The sequence below is a fragment of the Antechinus flavipes genome, chromosome 2 (genome assembly GCF_016432865.1).
Source record: "Antechinus flavipes isolate AdamAnt ecotype Samford, QLD, Australia chromosome 2, AdamAnt_v2, whole genome shotgun sequence".
Taxonomy (NCBI): Eukaryota; Metazoa; Chordata; class Mammalia; order Dasyuromorphia; family Dasyuridae; genus Antechinus; species Antechinus flavipes.
In genome coordinates, this window is record NC_067399.1 from 273356655 (window position 1) to 273379290 (window position 22636).

At 33.4% G+C, this 22636-nt stretch overlaps 2 protein-coding genes across 2 annotated transcripts in view; both read left to right on the forward strand.

The window, feature by feature from the left end:
- Positions 1-1729: 1729 nt before the first annotated feature.
- On the forward strand, positions 1730-6422 carry LOC127546630 (kinetochore scaffold 1-like). Its single transcript, XM_051973650.1, has 3 exons — positions 1730-1760; positions 2395-2447; positions 5268-6422. Exons 1-3 carry the CDS (start codon positions 1730-1732, stop codon positions 6420-6422), a joined length of 1239 nt encoding a protein of 412 aa, XP_051829610.1.
- Positions 6423-6889: 467 nt separating this feature from the next.
- Positions 6890-22636, forward strand: part of LOC127546632 (kinetochore scaffold 1) — a 51232-nt gene continuing 35485 nt past the window's right edge. Inside the window, exons 1-2 of the mRNA XM_051973651.1 lie at positions 6890-12643; positions 13793-13931. Coding sequence (XP_051829611.1) covers positions 6890-12643; positions 13793-13931 — 5893 coding nt within the window. The remainder of the gene's footprint in view (positions 12644-13792; positions 13932-22636) is intronic.

Genomic DNA, 22636 nt, shown 5'->3' on the forward strand with positions numbered 1-22636 from the left:
TGAAGTTAGGAAGACATGAGTTCAAATCTGATCTCAGACACTTAATACTTTCTAGCTGTGTGACCCTCGGCAAGTCACTTAACCCCAATTGCCTCAGGAAAGAAAAAAAGAACAGAAGGAAGCAAGGAAGAAAGGAATAAGGTCAAAGAATAAAGACTGAGAAGAAACTAACAGATTTAGCAGTTAAAAGGCAAAGCAAAGATGAAGCAGAATCAGGAGAACATTGTATGTTGTGACAGCGATATTGTATAATGAGCAAGTGTGAAGAATTTGGCTATTATCAACAATAGAGTGATCCAAGACAATTCTGAAGGATCTTTGTTTTAAAAATGCTCTCCATCTCCAGAGAAAGAACTGATGAAATCTGAATGCAAATTAAATTATATTTTTTCTTTATTTTTTGCCTGCATTTTCTTTTTACAACATAACTAATATGGAAATGTGTTTTGCATGACTGCACATGCATAAATTATATTAAATTGCTTGCCTTCTCAGGGAAAGGAGAGGACAGGGAGAATATTTAGAACTCAAAATTTTTTTAAAAATGAATGTTAGAAAGTTATTTTTACATGGGAAAAATGTTAGGAAATAGAGAAATGAGCGGGGGTGAGAAAGGTGATGGCTTTTTTTTTTTTATTTCTCAGTGAAAGGTAGTATAGATGTAAGACAACAGATGGAGGAAAGGATGACTAAATGAAGGATTTTCAAGGTTGGTGTCAAAGAAAGAATCAATAGATAAGGAGACATTGAAGATGAGAGAGAAGAGGAATGATTAATGAAATAAGCTGAGGAAAGAGAGTAGAGGCTATGTGATCAAAGGCCATAGGCAGAAAAATTTAGCTATTGGCCTTGGCAAGAGGATTTCTTCCTCAGAGACTAGAGCAAAAGAGAAGTGAACGAGTGTCTATAGAGAGGAGTTCAAGGTGTGGAGCAAATGAGCTCAGTATAGAGGTGTCTTTGTAAAGAAGCGGAAAAAAATCTAAATGGAGACAATATATAGGAGATGATAAAGGAAAGGTAGAGGCTTTTTCTAGGAGTTTGGTGATGAACTGCCATAGAAGTAGAAAATTTTGAAATTAACTGTGAACAATACATTTTGTTATGCAAACTGGACCTGGTTCTTAAAACAAGGTCTTTGTGAAAACTGATTGTTCATTTCTATGGATACAATCTCTTAGTATACAAATTAATATGTTAGCAACCAATAGAAAAAAATCTTATTATGAATAGCAAGAAACAGCATCAAAGACTTTATTTGTCTTAATTGGGACCATCCCATTATGGTAGCCAAGCCTGACTGGCTTAGAAGGAAAATGAGATTTCCTATAGACCAGAATAAGCAGAGGATGACTGTCTACTATAGGATATTGAGGGAATGACACAAGCAAGGTTTTTTTTTTTTTTTTCTTCCCTCTGTAAAGTTAAGAGGCAAAAGATTAAGAAGACAGAAGAAAATTCAGAATATCCCTGCAAGAAACTGGGATTATATTATACAAATTTGTAGTAGATGTGGTTGCATGACTTTCTCCATGGGAATTCAGTAGTAAAGGAGTAGAATCAGAGGAAACAGATATTAGGGGTAATTCAGGATTGTGTACTGGGAGGGTATGAATGAGAGTGGCAGGCAATGAAGCCAAGAAAATTTAGGGTGGAGGACAGTGTTTCTTTGAATTAGTCAATTAAAGAGTCAGGATTATAAAGAAAAGAAAAGTAGGCCAAAACAGGGTTAATGTTGGGAAGAAAAGAGCCTGGAGGTTGTGGTAAGTATGAAGTATAGGTTTTGAAGTAATAAGGGGGAGATTAAGACAGAAAATTATAAAGGAGCTAAATTTCATACTACAAGATAATAGAGATGGCACAATTGTAAGAGGCAAGAGAGATTAGAGGGAAGAAAAGTCACAACCAATAGGAATGAGATTATAAGCTTAAAGTTCTGGCTAGTTCTTACTTCATTCTTTCCTGACCCCACTGCCCAATTCATTCCCACTCTATCATAATAGAAAGTTAGAAAGAGAAACAGGCAGAAATGATAAGTGGAAAGAGCCTGGATTTGGTGTCACAGGACCTGGTTGAGTCCCATCCTGGACATTTATTAGCAGTGTAATTTTGGGCAAGTAGTTTCTTATCCCTGAAACTCAGTTTTTCTGTTTGTAAAATGAGGCGTAGATAAGGTGCCATTCCTTCTGTGAAGTCTTCCCTGATCTCTCATTTGTTAATGCTTTTCTCTCTCTTTACCTTGTACTTATCTGTGTACATATTATATCTGTTCCAGTAATATGTAAACACTTTAAAGACATCAATGGTCTTTGTATCTATAGCATAGTATATTTGTTGAACTGAATTTTTAGAACATGGGAGCCATTGACTAGTATTCCTTTTTGTTTTTCTCTGTAGGAATGGAAACACTGCTTCGTGCTCCTATTCAGGTCCAGCTGCAGCAGCCAGAGGTATAAAGTGTATGAAGATATTTTCATAGTTGAGAGTTGCTCAGATAGGAAACTTTTTAACGTAACTCCATTATTTTTAGAACTTTAGGTGGCAGGAGGGTATGTGTGTATGTGTACATATATACATATGTATTTAAAACTTTTCCCTGAAGAATAAGACCATTATTAAATATTCTAGATTTGGAGGGGAAAGTCTTATAAAAAGTGTCATTGATCCATAATAATATAGTTATGGTGTATTGTGATAAATCACTGGTCCATTTTATAGTCTCTTCTTAGGAAAATGCAATAACAGTTTTTCACCTGAGTAAATTATCAAGATGCACAGGGCTAGTTAGCATTTACAAAACAACTTATCTATGCTTTAAAAAAAGATCCTCCATTTTTTGAGTAACTTTTTTGAAAGAACTTTTGAATAAGAACAATTTAATTCTTACTAAATATAATTCTACAAAGTTAGATTGCACTGAATTATAGGCTCGTGTTTCTGAGTGATTACTATTGTTTTTGCTGAGAGTTAATTTTGACCATATTCTTTTCAACTATAAATATATATTTTCCTGAGAGGGGCTTTCTTAATTAGTCTTCTCTCCACATAGACATACTTGATTTTTATAGTACCTATTATTTGTCCCCAAGTCTTTGGGGGCAAAAAAAAAAATAAAAACATGTTGCCTACACTGCCTCACATTGATGACTATTCTTAATAGTCATATTAATATATTCTTAATATAAGTCATATCTACTTATTCTTCATTAATCCAGTGTCTTTTATATTTTGCAAAAATTCTTACACCAGTTTTTGTTAACAAATTAATGTTTTTTTTAATTTTTAACATAAATTAGTAAGAAACCACATAGCATTTATTAAGGGCTTTACAGTCTTAGAGAATTGTTTTATTTTGAAAAAAGTTAAGCAAAAATTGTTCCTACTCTGAGATCAAATAAGGAAGTATAGTATGGTTAAAAGATTACCAGCCTGTGTTCTAGTTCTGCCATTAACTAGCTGTATGAACTTGGGCAAATAACCTCTGCTCCTCAATTGCATAATAAGGGGGTTGGTCTAATTGATTTCTAAGACCTTTCTAGCACCAAGATTCTTTAATTTCTGTGAAAATATAAATCTAGAATTTACATAACATATAGAAGTTGTAAGATTTAATGCTATAGACAGGATGAGTTCTTTCATTTTCTCAGTTCCTCCCTTCCCCCAGATCATGTCACCTTTTGGTGTTTTCAGTGTAGAAAATTGATTTTGAATTGTTTGAGGAAAGTACTTTGGGTGTTATTTCCAAAGGCTTAAAAAGCAGAAAACCACACTGGCAAATTGCTTTGATTTAACCCGCATCCACATAGAATTATATTCTTTGCAGGCTTAGAGCATTGTTTTATGTTGAATAAAGAAAGTTAAGCAAAAATGTTTCCTAACTACTAGAGCAGTGATATTCAATTCTAATGACATGTTGAATTACAAAATCAAAAATTAATATTTTATCTTTTTCTTTATTTTTCTAAACATTTTCCAATTCGTTTTAATTTGATTCTGATCTAACAGGCAGTTTGATGCTTCTTCTCTAGAGAGTAGGAACTTTATGCTATATATGTGAATTTAATGCTATGATAAAATGACTATAAGTCATGATATAACATGTTGTCCTTTCCTCTTCTACTTCTGCCTGGCTATTTCCTAGGCATCTATAAAATATCTCTTTACTTGTACAATAAAGAATTTTACATAAGTTGTTTATTAGTAATTTTTGTACTTCATATAATTTTGAAACAGTAATGTTCTTATATATAAGGTGTATATTAGTACTATAAGTTGTATATTAGAAATTTTCATACTTCATTTAATTTTGAAACCATATTATTCCTATAACTTTTCCCTTTCTTTTGAAAATCATTTTCTAAAACTAAGTAGATGAATTATACTTAATGATTTTCCCTGAAGGTTTTGTGTTTTCCATTGACTATTTAACTAAAGATAATATACAATGGAATACATGAAGTGAAGTGAACAGTTGTTTGTGTCCTCTTGCAACCCTATAATCTGCTTTGGTTTGGCTCCAGCCTCAGGAATGGTTTTTCTAAATGAGGGATAAAATGATCTAACTGCCCATATTGGATCCTTTTCCTGCATTTACAATTCTAGAGCTTAGCAAGACAAAAAGCATTTATGTGCCAGATTCTGTATTAAGTGCTAAGGATACAAAGCAAGGGGAAAATACAGTCCAGTGAATTGAAGACAACATACAAAAGGAAGATGAAAGTAAGAGATAGGGCTGAGAAGAAAAAGGTACATGTGGTGTCAAAAGTCAAAAGCAGAACCAAAAGAGAAATAAAGATTGGCCAGCCGGGTCCCCTCATCCAAATGGAGATCTTATCTCTATCATCTCCAACTCATCAGTGGAAGGAAAGGAAAAAGGAAAGAACAAGTATTTATTAAGTGCCTTCTTTTCCAGAATTGTGCTAAGCATTATACAAATAACTCATTTGCTATCTAATTCTAATTGAAGATGATATTTGTTTATAGTATATGCCACATGTTATAAATAATCATTTCATTTGTAACAATTCACTTCACAATTTCATTAGAGTGTATGTTCCTTAAGAGCAAGGACTTTGTTTGTATTTGTATTACCAGCTTTAACACAATACTCGACATATGGTAAGAACTTAATAAAAAAAAATTTTCTTTCTCTGTCCTTTCAGGCTTATACATTAAAATATCACCTTGGTACTATGGATAGGTAGGAAAGTTGTTAGGCCTTTGGTACATACAGGCAAACACTAATTTGTAATTTTACACTTTTATTATAGGGCTTGGAAATGGAACCTACTTATGAAAAAAAGTATGGAAATGATCAAACAGTCATCTTCTCAGATGAAAATCAAATGGACTTGACAGCTAGTCATACTGTGATGATTACAAAGGACCTCTTAAATTGCCCTGAAATCGGAAAGTCCTCCAAAATAGACACCAGATCCTTTCTGGCCAACTTAAAGTCTCATACTGAAGATGTAACCAAGAACAAAGAATTTAATTTGTCCACTGATTCTGACAAATGTTCTTTTCAGTCTAAGACAAGTATCTCTTCAGAAGATAAAGTTAATTTCAATGACTTCATAAAAAGATTGAAATTAGAAAAATCTATGAGTTCCTATACTGAAGGACCTGATAAAGAAAATGTCTTTATAGCCCACATCCCTTCTAAAGAACCAAACAATGATGCCTTTTCTCTGCTAAAGTATGTATTTCCTACTACAGAAAAGAATAGTCACTGTGTTACTAAACTCTTTAGAGAACAAGGTGATGGAAAGTATATCACCCAGTGTCATACAGACAATATTCAGTCCTTGGATTCTATTCAAGGTGATAAGACAATTTTCTTTTCTAATAATGATGATGCCATGGAAATGACCAAAAGTCTTACACCCAAAAGAGATGATAAAAGTGTATATATCAGTAATTTAACTCAAATATATTCTAATCCAGAGAATGCTATCTCTGGTCCTATGGATAAAACTGTTTGTTCAGAAGAGGTTGATATGGACATTACTAAGAGTAACACAGTTGCTATACATGATCAGATTATAGAATTATGTCCAACTAATGTACAAGTTCTTTCTCTCCCAAATCTTGAAAATAAGCTACTATTTCAGGATCAGGAGACTGTTTCAGAGGATATAAAGCAGAATACAAACTGCAATTCAGTTTATGTAACTAGGACACAATTACAGCAGGATCTGACAAATCCTTTAAATGTTTCATTGTGTGGTAACAAGACTGTTGTCTTCTCAGGTGAAGATATGGATTTGACCAAGTGTTTTACAGTCAAGATTGATAACAGCAATTTAGAAACTCAGTTACCTCCGACTTCAGCTAATGTTTTGGCTTCTGTGAAAACCAAAAATCCTCTTTCTCCCAGTAATGAACCTTTATCTGGTTTAGAAACATGGGGAAAATGGATATAACTAAAAGTCATGCTGTACCTATTAATCCTCACAATGATGAAGCTATTGTACAACAAAAACTGGGACCTAAAAATACTCAAACAGAGTCCTGTATCAAAGATGAAAAAATGTTGGAATGTTCATCCTATTCTAATAAAGATGTTCTTCATTCAAGTGTTTATGGAATGGATATGACAAAAAGCCATACCATAACTGACTGTGGTGAAAGTCTTGATAGAAAAATAACATTGGGAAACGCTGGAAATATACATTTTCACAAGCAGTCTCAGTTATCCAAGGTAACTTTTTCATCAGATGATGACATGAAGAGGCATACTATTGACATTAATGCCTGTACACTGAAATCTATACTTGGACAGAATTCTAGGTTCTCTGAACCACTGGGAAAAGATGCCAATACTTCTCTTGCCTTTTGTCGTGACAAGACTCTTATGTTTTCAGAACAACAACAAAATATGGACTTAACCATGAGTCATACTGCTGTTATTGGGATATCCTATCCTTTAGTACAGGAGTCTGGAGACATGGCTCTACAAAACATCAATCTGCAACAGTCTGAGTTGCAAAATAATGCCAATTATTTTGTTAGAAATAATGCTATGGTCATACAAATGGAAGAGCCCTCCAAAATAGATACCAGATCCTTTCTGGCCAACTTAAAGTCTCCCACTGAAGATGTAACCAAGAACAAAGAATTTAATTTGTCTACTGATTCTGAAAGGATACCCAATAAATGTTCTTTTCAGTCCAAGACAAATACCTCTTCAGAAGATAAAGTAAATTTCAATGACTTCATAAAAAGATTGAAATTAGAAAAATCTATTAGTTCCTATACTGAAGGGCTTGATAAAGAAAATATCCCTTCTAAAGAACCAAATAATGATGCCTTTTCTCTGCCAAAGAAGTATTTATTTCCTACTGCAGAAGAAAAAAGTCACCATGCCACTAGACTTTTTGGAGGACAAGATGATGGAAAGGATATCACCCAGTGCCGTACAGACAATATTCAGTCCATGGACCCTGTAGTCAGAGAAACTCTTTTGAGGCCAGCTGAAGGATGTGACTTTACAGTATGTGATAACGACTTTATGGACTTTACAGTTAATCACACTGCCCAAATTTTCCTTTCTACAAATAATATATCTGGGATAGAGGATCAAATTCAGAGTGAAATTGTAGATGTCACAAAAAGAGGTAATACTACTAAAAATCTAGAAACAAAGGAAATCTATAGAAATCAACAGAATGTTCCATGTCAAGACCCTTCGGGAAATCTTGAGGATGAAATAGCTATTACCAGAAGCCACACTGGGATGGCAGATACTCACCCAGCATCACAGACTTTCAACCAAGGCTCTCTGACATTGGCCTTAGCCCCAGAATCTACATGTTCTGGCCTAGTATTTCAAGGTGATAAGACAATTTTCTTTTCTAATAATGATGATGCCATGGAAATGACCAAGACTCTTACACCCAAAAGAGATGATAAAAATGCATGTATCAATAATTTAACTCAAATGTATTCAAATCCAGGGAATGCTATCTCTGATCCTATGGATAAAACTGTCTATTCAGAAGAGAATGATATGGACATTACTAAAAGTAACACAGTTGCCATACATGATCAGATTATGGAATTATGTTCAACTAATGTACATGTTCCTTCTCTACCAAATCTTGAAAATAAGTTACTATTTCAGGATCAGGAGGCTGTTTCAGAGGATATAAAACAGAATACAAACTGCAGTTCAGTTTATGTAACTAGGACACAATTACAGCAGGATCTGACAAATCCTTTAAATGTTTCATTGTCTGATAACAAGACTGTTGTCTTAGGTGAAGATATGGATTTGACCAACTGTTTTACAGTTAAGAGTGATAACAGCAACTTAGGAACTCAGTCACCTCTGACCTCAGCTGATGTCCTGGCTCCTATGAAAACCAAAAAACCTCTTTCTCCCAGCAGTAGACCTACTTCTCAAACTGTTCAACAGATTCCATTTCCACTGAAAGAGGCATTTAATTCCTTCTTGCAAGACAAAGGTGATCTACAGTCTGAAAAACCATTTGGTAACTGCCAGAATTCATTATCCCAACCTGAGAATCACACAGTGGCTAATGCAGATGTGAGCCCAGAGTATGCTCATCAATCACTGCTAGCCATGAAATTAGTTTCGACGAATTCATTCTTGCCTCATCCTTCAGAAAAGACTATTATTTTTGCCCCTGAGCAAGATAATATGGACTTGACTGAAAACCATGAAGTAATTATTCAAACTGGCAACACAAAGATACCTGCAGATGAACAGCAGAAGCAGAAATACAATGAGGCTTCTATGAGACATGAGAAATTACCAAACTTAACTCTCTCATCTTTGAATAAGAAAAGGATGACTGAAATTATGGGGAATAGTTTGGAGATCAATAGAATCCATATAGTTGCAGAAGACAAAGCAAATATAGAAGCAGAAGGAAGAAACAGGGTCACAGATAAAACAATAGCATTTGCAGATAATCAGGATAAACTAGAAATTACTAAGTCCCATACTGTTGTCATTGATTACCAAACCATGGAGAAGAAGCAAGATAGATCTCATTTTAAGGACTCTAGAAGGAAAAGTCCAGGCCAGCCTATAATGTTTGCTCTTAATGATCAGACAGTTTTCTTTTCAGAGGAGGGTGGGAATGATTTGGATCTCACTAAGAGCCACACAACAGTCATAAACAGCCAGATAGTGTCACAAGGAGAGGACCAGAGGAGTATTCCTGTAGACCAGACTATATTGTTTTCATCCAATAATGATATGGAATTAACTAAATCAACCTCTTGTATGATTGATAAAATGGTAGAAAGGTCCAGATTGGCGAATGCACAACTATTAGACAAATCTAGGGAAAGTAAAAGCATGAATGACCTCTACAGTAACAAAACTGTTGTATTTCCAGTGGGTGATGAGAATAATATGGAAATTGCTAGTGCTCTTAAAAAAGAAAGAAAGCACAAAAATGTCTTAGAAGAAAAATGTCAGGATAATTGTCTGGATCCTTTAGCTACAGCTTCCAAAACTGTCTTGTATAGAGGTGAACAAGATGACATGGAGGTCACTGATATCATTAAAAGTCACATTTTTGCAGCAGACCATGAAGCTGATTTACAAGATGTAAAAACCAATAGGAAAATGGATAAAACAGTGATGTTTGAAGATAATCAGGATGAGCTAGAAATTACCAAATCCCACACTGTTGTCATTGATTACCAAACTATGAAGAAGACACAGGATAGATCTCATCTGAAGAGCTCTGGAAGGAAAAGCTTAGGTGGATCAAAGATAACATTTGCTCCTAATAATCAGACTGCTTTTTCTTCAGAGGAAGGTGAGAATGATTTAGATCTCACTAAAAGCCATACAACAGTAACAAACAGCCAGATAGTGCCACAAGAAAATGAATATAATAGTATATCTAACAACAAAACTGTAATATTTACATCCAGCAATGACATGGAATTGACTCAACTGACCACTTGTATTATTGACAAAACCATAAAAGATCCTGAGTTAGATACTGTACAGCAATTAGAAAAACCTGAGGAGAAGAAAATGATAAATAAATCTAATAGTGACAAAACTATTATATTTTCAGTGAGTGATGAGAATCAGATGGACATTACCAACACTTACACGATGGAAATAAACCACAAAGGTGTTCTAGAAAGTGAACAGAATAATTGTTCGGTACCTTTAGCTACAACTTCCAAAACTGTTCTGTATAGAGGTGAACAAGATAACATGGAACTCACTGCCATCACTAAAAATGACATTTTTGCAATGGTCTGTGAAGTTAATTTACAAGATGTAGGAACCAATAAGATAATGGATAAAACAGTGATATTTTCAGATATTCAAGATGAGCTAGAAATTACCAAGTCCCACACTGTTGTCATTGATTACCAAACCATGGAGAAGAAGCAAGATAGCTCTCATTGTAAGAACTCTAGAAGGAAAAGTTTAGGCCAGCCTATGATGATGTTTGCTCCTAATGATCAGACAGTTTTCTTTTCAGAGGAGAGTGGGAATGATTTGGATCTCACTAAGAGCCACACAACAGTCATAAACAGCCAGATAGTGCCACAAGGAGATGACCTTAGGAGTATTCCTATAGACCAGACTATATTGTTTTCATCCAATAATGATATGGAATTAACTAAATCAACCTCTTGTATGATTGATAAAATGGTAGAAAGGTCCAGATTGGCGAATGCACAACTGTTAGACAAATCTAGGGAAAGTAAAAGCATGAATGGCCTCTACAGTAACAAAACTGTTGTATTTCCAATGGGTAATGAGAATAATATGGAAATTTCCAGTGCTCTTAAAAAAGAAAGAAACCACAGAAATGTCTTAGAAGGTGAACAGAATAGTTGTCTGGATCCTTTAGCTACAGCTTCCAAAACTGTTTTGTATAGAGGTGAACAAGATGATATGGAGATCACTGATATCACTAAAAGCCACTTTTTTACAACAGACCATGAAGCTGATTTACAAGATGTAAAAACCAATAGGAAAATGGATAAAACAGTGATGTTTGAAGATAATCAGGATGAGCTAGAAATTACCAAGTCTCATACTGTTGTCATTAATTACCAAAATATGGAGAAGACACAAAATATGTTTCCAAATAAGATAAAAACTGATAACTTTAAAAAGAATAGCCTGATTGGAGCACAGATAACTTTTGTTCCTAATAATGAGACTGTTTGCCTTTCAGATGAAAATGGTAATGATAGAAAGTTGACTAAAAATCAAACAGATGTAATAGAAAACAGAAGTTTTCTTCAGAGTGAACAGCAACAATCTTCATTACCATTTTTTCCTGCAGATAAAACTATTAGGTTTACTGGTGATCAGGATGTAATGGAAATAGATAGACCTCAAAGCACTGTTATTAATGGAAAAACTTTGGAGAAAATTGTTGATCAGGATCATGTATTAGAAACGGCCAAAAAAAAAGTATGTCCTTTTGATAGTACAATTTTATTGGGAAAAATAACTAAACCTGAATCTGAAACAATCCCATTTAAGTGTCCAAACCGTCAAGCAGAAGCTTTCACTGATGATGGCGAGCAAAGACAAGGAAGTAAGTCCTTTAGGGATATTTTATTTGTTGACACTCAACCTCAGTTACTAACCCACTCAATTTCCCTACCAGAAAAGGAACAATATGTTGTCAGTAAAGATAAACAAATGCAACTAGAAGCAGAAAGTGGAAGTTTGGAAGTTGCTACAGGAAACTTTTGTGCACATAACTATGAAAACAAACCCAAAATGTTGCATCATAATAGAGAACTTACTACAGTCTCAGAAAAAGAACTAAAACAAAATGTACAAATGTCTGAATGGGAAGCAACTATGGAAATCCATAGTAACTCAGACTCAGCTATAGAAATACATCAGCCCCAGGCCATTCCTTCTAAATTGTCAAATCCTGTGTTTTCATCTAAAGCTGTTAGTATTGCTAATACTGAACCAAACTTGAATAATACAGTCGGGAGATCTGAAATTTTTTCACAATCTCAAAATAGTCATATAACTATCCTTGTAGAACAGTTACCCAAATTGGGAAAACAAGCAGAAGACACTATGGATAAATCTCAGATCACTGAACCACAAAACACAAAAATAGAAACCGATAATGCAAAGAACACTAAAGATGGAAAAACATGTTCTTATGGAGTTGCATCTGATTCTTTACCCTTAAAGACTGTTGTAAAGGATAAAATTAAGGCAAAAAGATACTCGTTGGGAGTCTTCTTACCCAAACTTCCAAACAAAAGAAATTGCAGTGTCACTGGTATGGATGCCTTAGAGCCTAATTCAATAGATGTAACTGACTTAAACATTTTAACAACTCAGCCAGTCAATAAGAAAAATTCAAATTTGATATCTATGTTAACAGAGTCTCATTTGAGTCCCTCTCAGTATATAAATGAGGAGCACCCTCCTCTAGATCCAGAAGAGAGTAACTCCTCTGAATCTGTTAGCATTGAAACCAAAGAAAAGGCTTTGATTGAGACTTGCCAACAACCATCTGAAAGTACAGTGAAGGAAATCTTCAATAGTCAGAAAAGACTTCTAGTCCAAGGTGAAGATGACAGTGTTCCCAGTGAGAAGAAAGTTCGTATGGATGAGACGGGTCTTAGTAATTCAGACCAAGCTTTCCAGGTGAGTTGACCTCTGTGTAACTAAGTAAAAAGTATGCTTAACTTGCTTTTTAATCTTTGATGTGCTAGAGGAATACTTCTGTGTCAAAAGTGCTCAAGTTGAACAGGACAAAGAAGATAACTCTGATAACAAAAGGATACTAAAGAAAGAAATAAGTAGTGGTTTAAAAATAAACTGCAAGAAATTGTTGCATTCTACATTTTAGGTTAGTTTTAAATTACTTAATCAGAATATATTTTCCTTCAAACTACAGGTTTTTAGGTAGAATGTTTCAGAAGTTCATAAAAGGTTATAGGTATTTTTAATAACAGTTCTGAGGTTTATTAATTAAAAAGTAAGTTAAAAGTTACCAGAAGCAGAGTTTTATAGAAAACTAGTCTTAGAATCAGAAAGACGTAGGTTCAAATTGTCTCTGATTTCATACTGGCTGTGTGACCCTAGAAAAGGCACTTAATTTCTTAGTACCCCAAGGCAATTCTTAAAAACTAAGTTGCAGAACAATTTCCTATCTACATGAGGAGGAAGATTTTCCTTACAGGGAATTATGTATCAAGATAAAATAAGAGTGGACAGGAAAAAACAAAAAAGCTAGAAGTTAAGACTTCACAAAAAAAAAAAAAAATGGGGTTTTAAAAAAGGATCAGTTGAAGTTTTAGTTAAGGCCATATGACTTATATGAAGCAGTTCATATATGCTACTTGGCTATCATCTAGGTATTTTCCTTTGTGCAAATGACTTAACATTCCTATGCTTCAAGTTTCCCCACCTATAAAATGAAATGTTTGAATGTTGCTATATGATCACTAAGGTGATGTCTGATGCTAAACTTAAATAACTAGATGTCATGTAGCATTTTTGCAGCTTTCATTCATTTGATATTTTCAGTATTAGAATTATTTGTGTATGTGTCATCATCATCACTATCACTACCCTCTTATTCCCAGCCTACTCCCTTTCAGACCAAAAGATCCATGAGAGCAAAGTCTATGTATTCTGCAACCTTGGTGTCTTCCCTAGTACCTAGCCTAGTTATTTAAAGAGAGTAGGTTTTTTATAAATGTTGAATTAATTTTAAAACCAGTAAGATTGTTTATAAGAGAAAGTATACCTCATGCTTCCTGATAATTTTTTCTTAATTAACAATTTCAGGCATTTGATACCCATATAGAAGAGCAGGTGGATAAAAATCCTTCTAGTACATTGATGAAAAGTCTCAACAGAACTCCATCTAGTTGTTCCAGCTCCTCAGATTCCATCAGAGCTGATGGGACATCCATGAGTTACAGCAGTAAGAACTCTATAACATCTTTTTGTGTTGTTGTTGTCATGTTTTGAGTTCTAAATTGTCTCCCTTGATAATAATAAAATTGAAAGAAAACTATTGAATTAATAAACAAAACTAAGAGTTGGTTTTATGAAAAAACCAACAAAATAAAACCTTTAGTTAATTTAATTAGAAAAAGGAAAGAAGAAAATCAAATTACCAGTATCAAAAATGAAAAGGGTGAACTTACCACCAACAGAAGAGAAAATTAAAAGCAATAATTAGGAACTATTTTGACTAATTGTATGTCAGTAAGTCTGAAAATCTAAGTGAAATACATGTATACTTTAAAAATATAAACTGCCTAGATTAACAAAGTGGAAATAAATTATTTAAATACTTCCATTTTAGAAAAAGAAATTGAACAAGTTCTTAATGAACTCCCTAAAAAAAATTCTTCAGGGCCAGATGAATTTACAAGTTAATTCTACCAAACATTTAAAGATTAATTCCAATACTATGTGAACTATTTGGAAAAAATAGGGAAAAAGGAATCCTACCAAATTTCTTTTATGGCACAATATGGTGCTGATACTTAAACCAGGTAGAATCAAAACAGAGAAAGAAAATTATAGAGCAGTTTTCCTAATGAATATTGATGCAAAAATCTTTTTTTATTTAATTTTTTAAATAACTTTATTGACAGAACCCATGCCAGGGTAATTTTTTACAACATTATCCTTTGCACTCACTTCTGTTCCAATTTCTCCCCTCCCTCTCTTCACCCCCTCCCCCACATGGCAAGCAGTGATGCAAAAATCTTAAATAAAATATTACCAAAGAGATTATAGTAAGATATCACCAGGATAATGCACTATCTCATCAAGTAGGATTTATACCAGGAAGGCAGGACTGATTCAGTATTAGGAAAACTATTAGCATAATTGATTGTATCAATAACCAAATTAATAGAAATCATTATCTTAGTAGATGGCAGAAAAAGCATTTGACAAAATCCAAAACCCATTCCTATTAAAAACACCAGAGAACATAAGAATAAATGGAGTTTTCCTTAAATGATCAGTAACATCTTTCTGAAACCATCAACAAGCATCATATGTAAAGGATATAAACTAGAAGCATTCCTAAATTGTCTCTCTTTTTCCTTTCCAACTCCTCATAGAGAAGACAGTTCTTTCTCTAGAGGAAGATAGCACTTTCCTTCATAAGTCCTTCATAGTTTTTGGATAATATTATTCAGAATAACTTAGTCATTCACAATTACTCTCCAAACAATATTGCTGTTACTATATACAACATTCTCTTGGTTCTGCTCATTCCCCATTGTATTATTTCATGTAAGTGTATTTGTTTTTTAAAAACAGCTTACTCATCATTTACAGCAAAGTAGTATTCCTTCACAATCATGTACCACGTTTTCAGCCATTCTCTGTTGGGGCATCCCCTCACTTTCCAGTTCTTTGAACCACAAAGAAAATTGCTATAAATATTTTATAACATAGATTCTTTTCCTTTTTTCCTAATTGCCTTGGGAAACAGACCTAATTGTTAAGTCAAAGAGTATGCATAGTTTTATATCTTTTTGATCATGATTCCAAATTGTTCTCCAAAGTGGTTAGATCAATTTATAATTCCACTATCTGTGGAATTTGTTCTTCTGTTGTTCAGTTGTATCCAAGTCTACATTGACACCGGACCATAACTCAGCAGGCCCTTCCTTCTGTTTTCCACTCTCTACCAAAATCTGTCCAGCTCATGTTCATTGCTTCTATAACACTTCTGTATTCATCACATTCTCTGCCATCCCTTTCTTCAGTCTTTCTAAATATCAGGGTCTTTTCCAGTCATTCCTGTCTTCTCATTAAATGGCTAAATGGCCAATGTATTTAAGCTTCAGCTTTAGTATTTGATCTTCCAACAAATAGTCTGAATTGCTTTAAGTATTGACTGATTTGATCCCCTTGCTCTCGACTCTCAAAGTCTTCTCTTTAATTAAAATTTAATTAAAATTAAAAACATCATTTGTTCAACTCTCAACTTTTTCTTATGGCACAGCTCTCATAGCCATATATTGCTATTGGAAAAATCATAGTTTTGACTATATAGACCTTTGTCAGCAAAGTGATATTTCTGCTTTTTAGTCTGCTATCCTGATTTGTCATAGCTTTCCTTCCAAGAAGCAAGAGCCTTTTAATTTCATGGCTACCATCACTAGGTGCAATGAGCTTTGAAGCTAATTTTATAAAACCTAACACTGCTTCCATTTCTTTTCTGTTTACAAGGAAATGATCGATCAGTTGCCATAAATTTAGTTTATTTGATATTGAGCTTCAAGTCAGCTTTTATACACTCTTCTTTTACTCTCATCAAGAGATTTCTTAGTTCTTCACTTTCTACCATCAGATTGGTATTGTTAACGTATTTGAAATTATTGATATTGATAAGTCCCCCCAGAAGCTTAATTCTGGCTTTTGAGTTGTCCATCCTTTTATTTTACGTGATACTCTACATATAAATAAGATAACATTATACAGCTTTGTGATTCTCCTTTTTCAATCTTAAATCAGACAGTTGTTTCATGTGAATTCTGTTTGGCCTACATATAGGTGACTCAGGAGACAAGACAACCTGGTATTTCCATCTCTTTGAGTACTTAGCACATTTTGTTGTGATCCTCATAATCAAAGATTTTAGTAATATTTGGAACTCTCTTGCTTTCTCCAGGATCCAGGGAATGTTCACAATTTGGTTTCTCTGCCTCTTTGAAAACTAGCCTGCTCTTCTGATGATTCTCAGTTCATATAATGTTGGAATCTAGCTTGAAGAATCTTAAGCATAACCTTGTTGGCATATGAAGTGAGTGCCTTTATTTAGCAATTGAACATTCTTAGAATTGGGATGTAAATTGATCTTTTCTGATCCATTGCCCCCTGTTGTTTTCTAAATTTGATGGCAGGTTGAATGTAGCATCTTAATTGCATCGTCTTTTAGGACTTTAAATAACTCAGTTAGAATTCTTTTTCCTCCACTAACCTTAACAATGCTTCTGGAAGCCCACTTGACTTTATTCTCCAGGTTGTCCAGCTTTAGATCAGTAACCACACCAGCATGATTATCAGTGACATTAAGATTTTTCTTGAATAGTTTTATTTTTTGCCACCTCTTCTTAATATCTTTTACCTCTATTAAGCACTACCATTTTTTTTTATCATGCTTATTTTTGCTTGAAATGTTTCCTTGATATCGTTAATTTTCTTGATGAGATCCCTTTCTTGTATTTCCCATTCTTCTGTTTTCTATTATTTCTCTGCAATGTTTAAGGAAACATTTTTAAATTTCTCCTTGTCATTTATTCTCTGGAATTCTGCACATAGTTAGGTTTATCTTGCCTTTTCTCCTTTCCTTTCATTTTCCTTCTTTCCTCAGTTATTTGTAAAGCCTCATCAGATAGCCATTTTGCTTTCTTGCTTTTTTTTTGTTTGATTTTTGTTGTTGCCATCTGTATAATATTATGAATTTTGTCCATGGTTCTTTGGGCATTTTGTATATCAGATCTTAAACTTAAAACTGTTCATTACTTTCACTTCATAAGGGATGTTATTTAGATCATATATAGTCTGAGGGTTTTCTCTGCTCTCTATTATTTATGTCTGAATTTTGCAATAAGAAGATTATGATTTGACTCCTACTCAGTTTCAGATATTGTTTGAACTGACTGTATAGAGGTTTTTACCTTTGCCTGAAAAATATATAATTAATCTGATTTAGATAATAACCATCCGCTGATGTCCATGTATAGTTATCTTCTGTGTTATTGAACAATTGCTATGATCAGTGAGCTATCTTGTCAAAACTCTTATTAGTCTCTGCTTCAGGTTCATACTTGTTTGTTATCAAAATTACTTTGTGATTTTCTACTTTAGCATATTAATCTTCTCTAATGAATATGACATTTTTAGGGGTGTTATTTCAAGAAGATGTTATAGAGCTTCGTAGAACAGATCAACTTTGGCCTTTTCTATTTGAGCATAGACTTGAATGACCATGATGTTGGAACAGTTTGCCTTGGATTCAAATGAATATTGTTATTTTTGAGATTATATTCCAAACTGTTTTCCCACCTTTTTATTGAAAGGCTATTCCATTTCTTCTAAGGGATTCTCACTTATAGTAGTATATTTGATAATCACCTGAATTAGAATCCCTCATTCTTGTCCATTTTTAATCTTTCCATTTCCTGTTTGACTATATCCAGCTTACCTTGGTTCATAGATCTTCTATTCCAAGTTCTTGTGCAGTATTATAGCATCAGACTATCTTTTCTTCACTAGACACAACTACAGTAGAACTTCCTTTCAGTTTTGGCCTAATTGCTTTAATTCTGAAGCTACTTGTAGTTGTCTTTCTCTCTTCCCCAATGGACAGAATACTGAGCTTGGAGGCCTCAGATACTTATTAGCTGTGTAACCCTGGGCAAGTCACTTCACCCTGTTAGCTTCAGTTTCCTCATCTATAAAATGAACTAGAGAAGGAAACAGCAAACCACTCCAGTATCTTTGCCAAGAAAAAACCCCAAATGGGATCAGGAACAATTGAACACAAACTGACAGTGTATTAGTGTCCCAATTTTTAACAACCCCTCCAGCATTTGCCATTTCTTCCTATCATTTTAGCCAATCTCATTGGTGTCAGATAATACCTCAAAGTTGTTTTAATTTACATTTTTCTAATCTAAAATGATTAAGAACATTTTTTTCATGACTATATGTAGCTTTGATTTCTTCTTTCAAAAACTGCCTGTTTATATTCTTTGACCATTTGTCAACTGGAGAATGATTCATATTCTTATAAATTTGACTTTCTTATCTACGTAAGATGAGACGTTTATACAAAAAATTGAGTATAATTTTTTTTTCCAATTTTCTGCCTACTTTCTCATTTTGGCTTGTTTGGTTTTATTTGTACAAATAGTTCTTAAATTTAGTGCAATCAAAACTATTCATCTTTGGTCTCTTATCTCTTATTTATTCATAAATTCTTCTCTTATCCATAAATCTGTTAAGTAATATATTCCATGCTTCTTTAATCCTTTGTTTTCTCCCTTTATGTCTAGGTCATGTATCTATTTTGACCTTATCTTTGTAAATGGTTTAAGATAATAGTCCAACTAACATGTTGTTTGTGATTGTGAAGTGATCCAACCATTCTGGAGAGCAATTTGGAACTATGTCTAAAGGGTTTTCAAACCCTTTGATCCAGCAGTCCTTTAACTGGGCTTTATCCCAAAGATCTTAAAGGAGGGAAAGAACCCACATGTTCTTTTTGAGATTATATTCCAAACTGCTTTTCCCACCTTTTTATTGAAAGGCTATTCCATTTCTTCTAAAAGATTCTCACTTACAGTAGTATATTTGGTGATCACCTGAATTAGAGTCATTCATTCTTGTCAATTTTTAATGTTGTCATTTCCTGTTTGACCATATCCAGCTTACCTTTTATCCAGAAAACATTTCTGTTTGTGGCAGCCCTTTTTATAGTGGCTAGAAACTGGAACCTGAATAGATGCCCATCAGTTGGAGAATGGCCGAATAAGTTATGGTATATGAATATATGGAATATTATTGTTCTATAAGGAACAATCAGCAGGATGATTTTAGAAAGGACTGAACTGGTGCTAAGTGAAATGAGCAGAACCAAGAGAACATTGTATATGGCAACATGAAGATTATATTGATCAATTCTGATGGACATGGCTCTCTTCAACAATGAGATGATTTAGGCCAAATCCAATGAACTTATGATGGGGAGAGCCATCTGCACCCAGAGAAAGATGTGTGGGGACTGAATGTTCTGGATCACAATATGAAATTTTCACCATTTTTGTTGTCCTTTGCTTGCTTTTTTTCCCCTTTTTTATCTGATTTTTATTGTGTAGCATGATAAATGTCGAAATATGTATAGACAAATATGTTTAACATATTGGCTTGCTTGCTATCTAGTAGTAGGAAGGGAGTAAGAAAAAGTTGGAACACAGGATTTTATGAGGGTGAATGTTGAAAACTATTTTTGCATGTATTTTGGAAATTAAAAGCTATTACTAAAAAAAGAGAGAATAGGCTGCTTTTCAAGTTTTCTCAGTACTTTTTTTAAACCAAATAATGAGTTATTTTCCTAAAAGTTTAGATCTTTGCATATATGAAACACAAAATTTTTGTAATCATTTACAATTGTTTAATCTAATTACTTAAATATCCAATTGTTTACATCTGACTTTTTTTTATATTTTTAAAAAGTGTTTTATAATTATATTCCTATAGTTCCTAGAGTTTGTCATGACAGGTATGTTCCCAAGTACTTTATAATCTTTTTTATTTTATTTTAAGTGAAGTATCTCTTACTATCTTTTCTTGAAGGGCTTCATTGGTAAAATATAGAAAGATTGATGATTTATGCAGATTTATTTTATATCTTGCTACTCTGATAAAATTATTGTTTTTAACTAGTTTTTAATGGAATTTTAAGTTGGATTTTTCAACCATACCATCATATCTTCTGCAAAAAGAGATGGTTTTATTTCTTCATTGCCCATTCTGATTCCTTTTGTTTCTTTTTTCTTTTCTTATTGCTTTTGTTATTAGTTCTTTTTTGTTTTGTTTCTTCCAAGGCAATTAGGGTTAAATGACTTGCCTACGATCACAACCTAATAAGTGTCAAGGCTGTGAAATCACATTTGAACCCAGATCCTCCTGACTTCAGGGCCAGTACTGTATTCACTGCGCCACCTAGCTTCCCCAGTTCTCTCCCCTCTCCCCCACTCATTACATGTTAAAACTATTTTAGTGACATTTTGAATCCCAAATTCTATCCTTCTCACCCTCCCTGCCCTCTCCCCTTCCTGGTAAACAGAAAGATAATGTTATTCATGTGCTATCATATAAAACATTTCCATGTTAATTATTTTGTAAAGAAGACTCAAATAAAAAAAGAAAGAAAGTGAAAAATAGCATGCTTTAGTCTATATTCAAATGGTCTCAGTTTTTTCTCTGGAGGAAAGATAGTATATTTTGTCATTAGTTCTTTGTGATTTTCTTGAATCATTGTATTACTGAGAATAGCCAAGTCATTCATAATTCTTTATCAGATAACATTGCTGTTACTGTATACAACATTCTCCTGATTATGTTCATTTCATTTTGCATCATTTCATGTAAGTCTTTCCAGGTTTTTCTGAAATCATACTGCTTATCCTTTCTTGGAGCACAATGATATTCTATTACAATCATATACCACAACTTAGCCATTCCCTTAATTGATAGATATCCCTTAGATTTCCAATTCTTAGCCACCACAAAAAGACCTGCTATAAATATTTTTACATGTAGGTTTTCTACACACCCACCCACATACCCCCTTTTTTTTTTGGATGTCTTGGGGATAAAGACCTAACAGTGGTATTCTTGGATCAAAGGGTATGCACAGTTTGGACATAGTTCCAAATTGCTCTCCAGAGTGGTTAGATCAGTTCACAACTCCACCAACATTTTCTCATATATCCAACATCCATTGTTTTTCCTTTTTTGTCATTTTAGCCAATCTGATAGGTATAAAGTGTTTTAATTTATATTTCTCTAATCAATAGTGATTTAAAGCATTAGTCAGATGGCTATAGATTATTGGTAATACAATATTGAATAATAGTGGTTATCCTTCCTCCATTCCTGATCTTAATGGAAAAACCGCTAGCTTATCCCCGTCATAGATAAGCTTACTGATGGTTTTAGGTAAATGTTTCTTATCATCTAGGAAAGGAAGAAAGAAAAGGGAAAAATCCTTTTATATCTATGCTTTCAAGTGTTTTTAATAGGAATGAGTGTTGTATTTTGACAGAAGCCTTTTTTGCATCAGTTGACATGATCATGGGATTTTTTATTTTTGTTAATGATATAATCAATTATATTAATATTTTTCTTTATATTGAACCAACCCTACATTTCTGGTGTAAATCACACTTGATCAAGTGATCAAAATGTATAACCTTTGGAATATTTTGCAGTAGTCTCTTAGCTGTTATTTTATTTAGGATTTTTACACCCACATTCATTAGTGAAATTGGTCTATAATTTTCTTTCCCTATTATTGTCCTTTGTAGTTTAGATATCAGTACTATATCTGTTTCATAAAAGAAAGTAGGACTCCTTTTTATATATTATTCCAAATAATTTATTTGATATTAGAATTAATTGATTTTTAAATGTTTGTTAGAATGACACTATGTTTAAAAGGATTGTACTTTTTTTTTGCTATGTTTTCTGTTTATTTAAAAAAAATAGAAAAAACAAAGAAAAGGAAAATAAAACAAAACAGAACAGAATATTTGTCATGTACCCAGCAAAACATCAGGGAAGATTCAAAATATATAACAAAAAATTTCCAGTTCAAGAAAGGATATATAATATTAGAAGAAATTATATTCATGACTGTCCATCTTTTCTTTGTTTCCTTGTAGGTTGTTCTTTTGTTCTCTGCTGTGTATTTTTTAATTCTTTTTTTTCCACCTTTCATCCTCCCCATCTCCCCCAAGCAGGCTATAGTTAAGCACAGATATATTTAATACATACACGCACTCACATGCATTAACACCCATCTACACACATATACATATTTCTTTATACACACACACATAGAACAATAGCCACATATGTATATAC

Excerpts from the sequence above, each read along its gene's own strand:
- LOC127546630 (XM_051973650.1), top strand. The coding sequence starts at position 1,730 with ATGTTGGGAAGAAAAGAGCCTGGAGGTTGTG. Across the intron at positions 1,761-2,394 it reads AAAAGAGCCTGGAGGTTGTG|GAATGGAAACACTGCTTCGT; the intron begins GTAAGTATGAAG and ends TTTTCTCTGTAG. Across the intron at positions 2,448-5,267 it reads TCCAGCTGCAGCAGCCAGAG|GGCTTGGAAATGGAACCTAC; the intron begins GTATAAAGTGTA and ends CTTTTATTATAG.